The sequence below is a fragment of the Podarcis tiliguerta genome, assembly GCF_965153285.1.
Source record: "Podarcis tiliguerta genome assembly, chromosome: 8".
Classification (NCBI taxonomy): domain Eukaryota; kingdom Metazoa; phylum Chordata; class Lepidosauria; order Squamata; family Lacertidae; genus Podarcis; species Podarcis tiliguerta.
In genome coordinates, this window is record NC_139541.1 from 19583575 (window position 1) to 19595519 (window position 11945).

Genomic DNA, 11945 nt, shown 5'->3' on the forward strand with positions numbered 1-11945 from the left:
CTATGTCTTTAGGCTGCCCTTATATGGTTATTCTTTGCTAGGGATCAGGATCCAAAGGATTGTATGTGTATTAGGGTTTTTCCTCCTTCCTGCTGCAACCCCTTGAGATCCCCTAGAGGAACATCTGATGTCACATGAGGAGCAGCAGCTAGAAAACAAAGCAGGCAGTTTTCCTTTGTCACAAAGGCATGCACTTCAAGCTGTTGAGATTCCAGTCTGAGGTATCTCCACACTGATGAGATTTGTACCTGCACAGAACAACTTGGCAGATTTGCAGATTTAGTCAGTAAACTGATGCTCACACCTCCATCCGTGCAAGGGGAGATGCTCATAGTGAAAGTTGTAGCATGTGTGCCTTTCCACTCGCTCTTCTATCACAGTAGCTTTGTAAAACACTCCGCACTGAAGTGCTCACTGCAGTCTTTTAGTTAGATCTGTTTCTTTTGTTATTTTCCTTTCCTTTGGCCTCAAGTCCCAGGTTACTGCTGTTGGTCTGTAAATGTTTAGCAGAAAGTTACAACTTGGGCAGCTGTGTGTCTGTAGTGTAGTAGCCAATCCTCAAGTACAGCCACTTTTGTGAATGGAAGCTCCCCATACGCTCTGTTTGGTACCTCAAAACTGAAATCAAAGACTTTGGCACCAGATTTGGAAATGGTGTTTTGATCTGGGTCAGCAACTTCTGCCATTTGCTTTCTAGAGTTGCATGCTCTTGCAAGTAACTGTATCCCCCCACCCCACCGCCAACACATATTCTGGGGCTTCAGTGTCATGCCGCCAAACCCTTCTCGTGGCTTTTTTTTACCACTGAGAGTTGAAAATGCCTTCGGTGATATCTAAATACTCTGCAAAGGAGGAGGCAGATTCCAGAGCCGAGTGTAAGATGTCATCTATGCAGTTACGCAACCTTCCTCCATTGCTAATACCTCTTTCATCTGGCAGTGGTTAGAATCGGAGTGGCAAACCTGTGCCACTTCAGATGTTGACCTCCCAACTCCTGTCAGCCCCAGACAGTATGGCCAATGCCCATTGTTAAGATCGCAGAAGGGAAGGACGTCTCTTGCAAAGACCTGTTTCTTGTTGTCTGATGTAGAGAGGTATATATCCTTTTAGAACATCCAGATTTCTTGCCAAGGCTTTACGAATTTGTTTAATAAAACTTAAGGGGGAATGGGAAATCATTTATCCTGTAAACGTCGGGGATTAGATATGTAAACCGCTATTATTAGCAGTATGCTTGTTATTAATATTTTTGTGTTTGTAGTCGTGGCTGCTCGCTAAACACAATAAATTGAACTAATTGACTCAGCTGGCTAACAGTATAGCCAATAGTCGGGGATGGTAGGAGCTTTAGTCCAGCAATACTGTATCTGGAGGGCCAAGGATGAGCCCACCTCTAGGTTAGAAGAAACTGAGTGGGATGGTGCTTATCCTATTGCTTTATGCATTGCAGGGGGTTGGATTAGATGACCCTCTACAGTTTTATGGTATGTCCTTTTCTAGGAAGGATAAGCACCAGTTCTCCCTGCTACAGAAGTTCTAGAGACTTCTGTAATACCTCTGCACAAGTGCAGATCCCTTCTGTATGGCTGCACTGATGACCATTCAGAGGTAGAATTGTGTGTCTTACAAAACACCAAAATGGTTGCAAACAAGAGATAATTGTGTATGTGTGTGTGTTCCGTTTTCAGAGATGTAATAAAAAGAATAGACCAGTCGGAGTTCGAAGGATTTGAATATATTAATCCATTGTTGCTGCAAACTGAGGAAACAGTATGAGAGAATGGCATCGACACAGAGGACAAATAATGTGAATGAACTTTGACATTTAATCCTTAACAACAGTATATGCATGCAAGGCTGGGGTAAACTGTAAGGTTTTGAGTGGAGACCAATGATGATAATTGCTGCTGAAAAATCAAAAAAACATGATTTTGGTAGGTGTCTTCCTCTATTTTTTTTGGAAAAAAAGAAGTTTGGGGCACTGACAGAGCTGGCTTCACAAAGAAATCTGCATTTCGTGCCTGCTTCATCAAGGATCAATAGTTGTTTGCATCCTTGGAAGAGAGATTCCAAACCACTTTCAAAGCTGCACGCTTCTGATGGACATTTTCATGCAATGAGCTACTAGAACAGTGTAACATCCTGAAGAATAAAATTGTTAGTGGTGTTGAAGCTTACTTTAGATGCCTTTTTTCACAAGTGGTACCTATCTTAAATGTCTGTTTTATATATATATATATATGTTTTACATATATATATATAATGTGGAATAAAAGGAGTTGTGTTTTATTAGCAATTAAAACAAGTTTGGGTACAGTATTAAGTGCCTAAATGGATAAACTGCATAAAAATATTCCGTATTTGGTACACTTGATAAACCCTGGTAAGTTCTGGTTAAAGAAAAAAGTAGTATTTTACACATGGAACATAACAACTAACAGCTGCTATCTAACATTAACTTATATCTTCATAGAACTTTTAGACGGGACTTGGATCTCAGCAATAACAATTCCAAATTAGAATTTATCAATTGAAATATCTAGATTATGTTTAATGTGGGAGAAAACAAAATTTACCAAAATCTCATTAGAAAATTTAAATTTGCACATGGTGGATTTCTGAAAATACTTGAGCAGTGCCTACAATGTCTTGTGTTGTATACTAGATTTTTGAATAATATTTTTATCAATGCAATATTCAAAAGGAACAATGGAAGTGTAATAGATCATAGCCTTAAAGTTTTAAAGAAATAAATTATAGGATATCCATCAACATATTGCATTTTTTTCTGATAAAGCACACCTCCTATTTAAAACTATCTGCTTTGAAATGTTCAGCATCTTGTCACTAAGCTCTACAGGAGGATGTTTGGTAAACACAACACTCAAAGCAGTAATATAGTGATGGAGAAAATGAACAGATGTATAAATATTGTATGACTATAATATAAAATATGTCCATATTTCCTCTTTTGAAAATGGAGGATGTTGCATCAGGTTAATTGTCTGTCAGCTTTGGAATAAAAACGTGTCCATACGTTTGAGGACAAACAAGGGCACGTTGCTATCTAAAACCATTCAGAATTATTGGTCTCTAAGGGAGATAACAAGACACCGTATTTCTTCCTTTTTTTAGTAGATTTTCGTTGTAACTCCATTGAGTAGCTTGCAGTTCTGGGGAAGAAAATTCTTCAGGAAGGAGAGAAACCCTGTGTGCCATGATATCTCACCCAATTCGGTATAAAATGCAAGACAACTTGCAACCGTTTTCACATTACTTTTATTGTATAGGTTTCTCAGGGTACAGCATTACATTAGGTGCTGAACATGACATCTCAGTTGCATTCAAGTCCATGAGGTGCTAGGATAAGACTGCCAAATCATGGTATTGAAAAATCTTTCAAAGAACCATCAGTTAAGACTATATTTTGTATGTCCCTTACCCTGACCACTGAATTAACGCACATCTGTGATAATTCAACTTTATTAGTCCCATCCAGAGTTGTTGGAAGTTGCTCTCTGAACTATCTTTTTTGTATTAAGCAACATATGTTCTAACCAGCACTAAGTAATTCAGTTAGATGTACTTTCCTCAAATGCTTGGGGTTTAGATAACCAAGTCACCTAGCTAAGAGAGTCTTGATTTCTTTTTAATTGAATCATGCAAAAGATTTGAATGCCATTTTTCTTCTTCTTCTCCTTGGTGAACCCTGACTGGTCTGTGTCTCTGTATCTTGGATTCTCAGTGTTCCCTGAATGTTTTGTGTCTCTGTATCTTGGATTTACAACTGAGCAGCTGGTTTTGCATGGTGATGTGACCTACGGATGCTGTCTGGTTCTGGGGCTAAGGGGGCTAGGCAAAACATGAAGGGTTCTTTGCCCTGAACTTCTGTGATATCAGAACATTAGAGTAGGGCGAGTACACATACTTGCTCAAGACAAAAACAAATCCTTGATTTATTTACAATTGAAGGCAATTTACAATGTTGCTGTGTTGCCAAATAAGTTGCTGGTTACAAGTCAGTTGCTTGTGTGCAAGTGTATGACTAATGTTCTGTTCATGATGAAGGGGAAATTTTTTATATAAAGTACTTGTTTTATAAATTAAAGAACAAATGAAGGATGTAATTAAATGTGTGGTTTAAAAAAAATCCTAATATATTGCAAATGGATCTGGTAATGATATAATTGTCTTAGTATGTAAATGAAATGTAAATGAAAACACTCTAGCTAATTTAATGATTGTAAAACAGTAAATATGTTCTTGTAGTTTTGTATAATTAACTAGTTGAGATCTTTGGCCAGTTTTATTTGTGCAAAAGATGGTATACTAACCCGTAAACAGCTAAGATCATTTATATTCTTGCACATCTATTAAAGACTTTAATGAAAAAGTTTAGACTAATTGTTTCACTAAGCAGACATTTCCCATATAATTTGCTTTGCCACATGTTCCATGTGCCAAAAGGACTTCAGCATTTTATACCTTTGTATGCTATACTGAATTTATTGTTTTGAAGGAAACCGTGACAAAAACAGATCTTATATTTTAGGCTCTGCTGCTTAATGTTAAAATACTTCTTACTGGCCTGTTACTGATAAGATCAGGATTATTCTTGTTGTAAAGGTAATAACAGGTTCAGTTTGTATCAGGTACCAGGTCTTGGTGAACTTGTGCTGAATTTGCTAAGGTATTTGTGAAGCTATACAGTAAATTGACTGAGTATCTTAATGAAGTACATCGTACAAAAGCATTAGTGAGCAATCTGAATAAACACACAGAAATTGCAGCGGAGGAAAACTGCTAGCTATCTATTTATTGAAAACTTTGTGGCTGGATGACTATTTAATTTTCAACAAACCTCATCCCTAAGCACCCTGAAGCAGATAATTTTGTTATTAGATTTTAAACTCTGTACAGTCATGGTTCATAATATGTCCCATAGAGAACATACACTTCAGTAGTGCTTTTATTCGAAACATAAGTCATGTGTATCCAGACTTCACTGAGGTTCCCACAGACATTTACAATACTGACCTGATAGCAGGATATACATAATGAAATATGACATGGCACTTGACCACCTCCTTCTTTAGTTTTTTTGATCTGTGGTAAATTGCTGCAAATTTATTGACTACTAAGAACCATTGGCTGTTCTCTGCTATCTTCTTTGTTACCAAATTACATCTACATCACTTTCAGACAAACATTTAGCAAGATGACCATCAATGTCCAGTTTTGACCACCTGAAATTGGAAAACAGAATTATCAGACTTGCAGATTTTAGTATATGCATTTATGGCCTTCCCTTCCCCATGCGATCTCAAGGCAGGTTAGATAGCACTGAATGTCAATTCGGCTGTATCGTGCAGGAAGAAATATCGTCAGTAAGCAACACTGCAGAGGGAGTGATAATCTGAACCACAGCTGTCAACTTTTCCCTTTTGCGATGAATCCTATTTGGAATAAGGGAATTTCCCTTAAAAAAGGGAAAAGTTGACAGCTATACTCTGAACTCATCCTTCATCCCATCCTGAAGGCATGTGCGAAAAGGTGTGTCTTGATATGTTGCAGTGTTAGAAACAGAGATATTAAAGCTAGGAGCTAAATGGCACCTTAAACTTAGGTTATGGGCACCACAATGGAATGTCTAGACACACTTTTTTATAATGAGAATACAAAGCTGAAAATGGATGAACTGCAGCTAAAATATTATGTTCATTTTTCACATGGTCTAGTCCTTCCCCTGCCCACTCCCCTAATATTCTTCAGAGGGTCTCTTCTCCAATCTTCAGAAAGTAGCTGGAAGTGGGGAGGCAGAAAAAGGTCCCCCTTTCCTTCCACATTGCAGTTTTAATCTGAAATCTTAGGTGCAGTACTGCGCCCGGAGATCAGAAACTGCTCATGCTAATGAAATTCCCTGTCGCAAAATGCGCCTAGAACAATGGGAGTTTTGAACGCTGGTCTGTTGCCGAAATGCACCTTGGAGGGGTGGAAGGGTCTTCCACAACCTGGAGACCACCACTGAAGACCCTCTCACACCCTGCGGCAGAATCATCAGCCAACCCTCCCCTGTAGATCTTAACGCCCGGGAGGTGTTACATGGGAAGTAGTACATCTCAATTTTGTGTTGAAATGAGGAAAAAATGGCATGCAAAGGAGGGTATTAAAAATGTGTTAAAGTCTCCCAATACAAAGAAATAGTGTTTCAATTTTGCGTTTGTTAGGGGAAATCTTCCATGTGCCGTTTACTAACAATTTCTACCTTCCATCCTCCATTTGGCAAGAGCAGCCAAACCCTTTTCTGTCTTCCCATTGCTTTGTGCCCCAATTTCTTCCTATTGGCAGTGTTTCTCAAACTTGGGGTCTCCAGCTGTTGTTGAACTGCAGTTCCCATCATCCCTCACCACTGGTCTTGCTAGCTAGCTAGGGACGATGGGAGTTGCAATCCAACAACACCTGGAGACCCCAAATTTGAGAAACACTGGATGTGGTCACTTCCATGTGTGTGTGCTGTGGATGTCATGACGAACTGAAAAATGAATTTGAGTAACATAACCAATACTTACTTTCCAGTAAAGTGGATCTGACACATGGGACACTGGCTGAGAGCAAAGATTTCCTCCCTGTGGTCCTCTGTTTTTTCTTGGTTGCCGACACTCAAACAAAGAGCAGGAGATTCCTGCACAGGTAACACTGATGTGGCATTGTTAGGCTGGCACAGCAAAGTACTTTGCTTATCATCATTTGATAGTATTTTATTTTCCTTTCTGCTTTTTCCTTCACTCTGTGTTGTAGCCCCTTTCCAAAGCTTTTCAAACGCAAATACTCTTGGCTGGCTCTGTGCAGCTGTTGATGAATGTCCTGGTGAATTCTGCTGGGTTGAGTGCAGGCACATTTCAATCATTTCTCTACCTTCCAGCTTAGGGGAAAGATGATTGTTGTGTCCAGTTGTTGTTTCCTCAGCAGTATATTTACCGGCTGGAATGGGGTTTTGCTTGGGAACAGGAAAAATAACACTGGATCTTCTATCTGCATCATTTCCTTTTTCTATCAAACTAAGAGCTTGATTTTCAGGAGGTTTTTTACTTCTTGAATTATTTGTGTGGTAACGTGGAAATGGAGTCCACTGAAACTGTTTCATTCCAATGTCAAATGTTTCTGGGGCTGGCTGAGGATTTGTAGTTTGTGAGCTCTGAAACACAGACAAATTAAAGTTTTGCTAACTCTGTAGATTTCAGAAGAATATATAAAAGAGGAAAGCCAGTAAGATACCATAACCAGTGCTGGGTTTGAATGTGGAAAATACAGATTGAAAGAGCTCCCAAGATTTTTAACCACACTTCATGAGTTTATCCAGCTTACCAACGGCAGGATGTTTGTGTTATCACCAACACAGCCTTGTTTAAGTGTCACTGTAACTATTGTGCCTTTGCATAATTACCACTGTCCCTTTTACATTTCACTTGCCTCTGACTTTAGTCCTCACCATTCTGCCTTACCCACAATGTGTATGTGTGTGTGTGCATGTTGTCATGCATCCAAGGTGGATTCTGATCAACGAAAGCTTATGCCATAATAAATTTAAGTCTTTACAGTTCCACAAGACTGTTTTGCTTTTCTTTCATTCTTTAGTGGCTCCATGGTGGAAACAGCCTTTAGTTCTGTCAAGTATCTCCTCTTGGTTGACAGGCATGGAAACTAATGGAAGTGACTAACTTGGGCCTATTAATTTCAATGGATCGACTCTGAGTAACACTTAGATGGATTCAACTCTTGTGCACACGCCTACGCATCCTCCCAAAACCAGTTAAGTGTGTCATCAGTGTCTTGTGACCATTTTCCAGGACTTTAAAGCCAAAACCACTGCCAGAGGCATGTCAGTTTGGAATAATAGGAGTGTATGCTGCCTCTTCTGCTAGCTTGACATGGGGTGCTGCGGCAGGAATGGGGGTGGTACTTACTTTGTAATAACGAAACCCAACTCCCATTCCAGTGGTCCTTCTAAACCCATGCTGTTGCCACAATTCAGTCTCACTCCCCAAACCTGCACTCAACAATAAGAATAGGCATACCTTCTATACTCTTCCATACTAAAAATTCTAACACCAACCCTTCCTCACACTGTTAAGGCCCCAAGCGGCAGTGAAACCAAGTTTCACAGGACCAAACAGAAAACTTCCCACATCAAATGTATTATTACACAATGCCCATTAAAACGTAATACAAATACGCAGGATTTCGGCACGGACAGTTGTGGGATATGGTGGCCTTTTTATGCTGTGCTATTACTGCTATGTTTGCAGCTACTTTTTATTACATCCAAATGTGGCTTGAGATGCCAACTGCCTCTCTCCATATGAAGCAGATCCTGCAATTTGTCATATATGGCCTTGTTTCATGTGCTGCCTCCATGAGATGTTCAGTGGGTGGTAACACAACAACAGGCCTTTTCAGTGGCGATTACCCACTTATGGAATCCAGCTTTTTAAAAATAGAATTGCCTTTTAGATATGTCTTTGTTTTATGCCAGTTATAATGTGTGTGTGTGTGTTTATATACTGTAAGGCACTTTGAGTTACCTTGGTAAGAAAGTGACAAATAAATTTAATAAATAGTAATCAAAATGATTTTATATATTTGTTGCTAGACTGGGAGTATGAGTTTGTGGCCCAAAGTTATTTTATTATCCCACTGCTATACATTTTGTGGATTTTGTACTGATTAACTGAATTGTCAAACCGTGTTTCATATTGTTTGCATTTTCCCTCCTATTTTTGTCATTTCTGTTAGCGTCAGCCAATTTGGGCTTCCTCCTGGAGAAAAAAAAGCGGGGTACAAATAAAATGATGACGTATGAAGTACAGCCTCTTGTCCAACTTTATCCTCCTACAGTTCAAGGCTAAATGCAAGAAGTTTGGCTTTCTGGCAGGTTTTACTGATGACTCTGACAGGCTCAGTGTATCACAGCCAGCATCAACTGAGAGGGTTCCTTCCATTGTATCACATTCTTGAAAGCATTATAAAAAGCAAATTAGGGCAGTGGGGAGCTTCTCTAATATCAAATCCATTACCTTCAACCTTATTTTCAATTATTTTTCCATTGCATGTTACTCTCCCTTTAAAGTGAATGAAGATGAGGACTTGTTTTTAATCTTGAGATAGTATCTTATTGGTCAATAAGTATCTTAATGGTTAATAATAATTCAAAACACGTTTTACCTTTGTAAGAAACTTGGGAAGGTTGACTACTTTTTCTAAACTCAAGCGATGCAGATGTGGCTCCACAGACTTGAGTAATGTCATCCACGCGATTTCAGCACCACTTAAGCCTTGCTCTTCAAACCAGCAAGAGCTGCTGGAAAATGTACTACAAAACATAAAACTCATGCATAGCATCATTTCTCTTGTCAGAACCAACCTGGTGCAGCTCAAACCACTTGCAAGCTTGGAGTGGAATTGTTGAGAATCTTACATTTGCGAGGCAATCGTGGTGACTGCACACTGAAACCAGTACGAAAGACAAACAGAAGGCTCCTTTTTAAGGTGCTCCAGATTGAAAAATTCCTCACTTGTAACAGTAAACTCTTCCAAAAAAAACTCTTTAAGTGGCCACTATTTGCAAACATTGGGTCCTTTGGTCTAAAAATGAAACAGGACACAGGTATAGGCGACTGCTGTAGTACTATGCAACATAAAAGGTACCCCTGCCCATACGGGCCAGTCTTGACAGACTCTAGGGTCGTGCGCTCATCTCACTCTAGAGGCCGGGAGCCAGCGCTGTCCGCAGACACTTCCGGGTCACGTGGCCAGCGTGACGAAGCTGCTCTGGCGAACCGGCACCAGAGCACTATGCAACATAACCAAAGCCTAAACGTGTGGCTTATGTTATTTAACTTACAATTGTAAATAATAATATCAAATTAATTAGCCTCTAGTGATGACAAGTCTTGCTCTACTTAATCCTAATCATAAAAACCTGAGGCACTTAACATATACAGTTGATGCACACTTCTTGCCTCTCCTACACGAAGACCTCTCAGATTCTTGTTCACCTACACACCCCTTGAACATGACCGATTCTTAGGTAAGTTTCGAGCATTTATTACAACATTCTGTTAACTGGTCTGCATTGACAGCAAAACAAAACTGTTCTGAGGATTTTTAATAGGTCGTGTATTAATATTAATACAATATACATGTTATATGAGAACAGCCCTCATCATCCTCATAACAAAACCCTGAGGCTTTGCCCCCCCCCCCGCTTTTAATGCACATCTAATTCCTCTTGACACTCAATTACCTAAACACTCCCATAATACAAATCTTAAAAGGAGAGGTTTTTTTGTGCCTTTACTGCTGTAACACGTTTATTGGCTTAACCTACTTTGTTCTATTAAATGATCTTTTAAATCTTATATTCAAGGGGCTCATGCAGGGCCGGATTTAGGTTTGATGAGGCCCTAAGCTACTGAAGGTAATGGGGCCCTTTATATGTCCAGCTGTCCTTTGTCAACAACAAATTGTCGCGTTTTTTTGTGTTGGATATACTGTATGGTAAGGAGGTGGCCACTGGTCCCATCACCTCCTGGCAAATAGAAGGGGAAGAAATGGAGGCAGTGAGAGATTTTACTTTCTTGGGCTCCATGATCACTGCAGATGGTGACAGCAGCCACAAAATTAAAAGATGCCTGCTTCTTGGGAGAAAAGCAATGAGAAACCTAGACAGCATCTTAAAAAGCAGAGACATCACCTTGCCGACAAAGGTCCGTATAGTTAAAGCTATGGTTTTCCTAGTAGTGATGTATGGAAGTGACAGCTGGACCATAAAGAAGGCTGATCGCCGAAGAATTGATGCTTTTGAATTGTGGTGCTGGAGGAGACACTTGAGAGTCCCATGGACTGCAAGAAGATCAAACCTATCCATTCTTAAGGAAATCAGCCCTGAGTGCTCACTGGAAGGACAGATCCTGAAGCTGAGGCTCCAATACTTTGGCCACCTCATGAGAAGAGAAGACTCCCTGGAAAAGACCCTGATGTTGGGAAAGATGGAGGGCACAAGGAGAAGGGGACGACAGAGGACGAGATGGTTGGACAGTGTTCTTGAAGCTACCAGCATGAGTTTGACCAAACTGCGGGAGGCAGTGGAAGACAGAAGTGCCTGGCGTGCTCTGGTCCATGGGGTCACGAAGAGTCGGATATGTATTTTATCAAAGTAATTGTTCTAACCAGTCTGTGCAGAACGTAGGCACCCTATATATAGAAATGAGCAAACCTGTGATATTTTAGGGAGCAGGCTAGCTGGTGGGGCCCATTACTTACATCATAGGAGCCTACACAGCACAAAACACTGTGGCTGTATGTAGGTTTTATCTTATTTGATTTTTAGCTTGCATTTTGGAAATGTACAGCCAGTGTTTTTCCTTTAATTTTTGGGGGGGCCTCCAAGAGAGGGGGAGCACCCTAAACTATAGCTTGTTTAGCTTACAGGTATATCCACCAATGGTCATGCCTTGTTGCAACTCGCCTCATCCCAGTTAACTTGAAGCATATGCATCTCTCTCTCTCGCGCGCGCGCACACTCAGAGCGATCCAATCATTCCACACTCATCCACCTGCGGGCGCACGCACCCCCCCTCCACGCCGCTGCCGCGTTCCTAGTCCTCGCGGCGGGCGCCTGCGCATTCGCACGCAGACTCCCCACCCTCCCGCTGCGTGTCTGAAGGAATCCTAACCCGGACTCACGTTGCTCGGCGAGGAATGGCCGAGGGGCGGCCTTCCGCCTCTTCTTCTTCCTCCTGCTGCTGGTGTGGCTGCCGTCTCTTGCGCTTGAGGCTGAGCTTTCCTCCCCGGCTGCTGCCGCCGGGTTCAGCCCGGTCTTCGTCGGCCATAGCTCGGTCTCCTCCTCCTCCCCCCCCCCCACAAAAAAACTCCCACTGGGGTGG

The 11945-nt window shown here is 40.9% G+C and overlaps 2 protein-coding genes across 6 annotated transcripts in view; one reads left to right on the top strand and one right to left on the bottom strand.

The window, feature by feature from the left end:
* The window catches only part of PRKCZ (protein kinase C zeta), a 93110-nt gene extending 85510 nt beyond the window's left edge, over nt 1–7600 (top strand). For all 5 annotated transcript variants that reach the window (XM_083454008.1, XM_083454011.1, XM_083454010.1 and 2 more), the window contains one exon: nt 1689–7600. In XM_083454008.1, the coding sequence (XP_083310134.1) occupies nt 1689–1776 (88 nt within the window). In that variant the 3' untranslated portion in view covers nt 1777–7600. The remainder of the gene's footprint in view (nt 1–1688) is intronic.
* On the bottom strand, nt 3262–11891 carry FAAP20 (FA core complex associated protein 20; the record flags this gene model as incomplete). Its single annotated transcript, XM_083454231.1, has 4 exons — nt 3262–5246; nt 6570–7195; nt 9223–9370; nt 11746–11891. 4 exons carry the CDS (start codon nt 11889–11891, stop codon nt 5174–5176), a joined length of 993 nt encoding a protein of 330 aa, XP_083310357.1. The 3' UTR covers nt 3262–5173.
* Between the last annotated feature and the right edge of the window lie 54 nt (nt 11892–11945).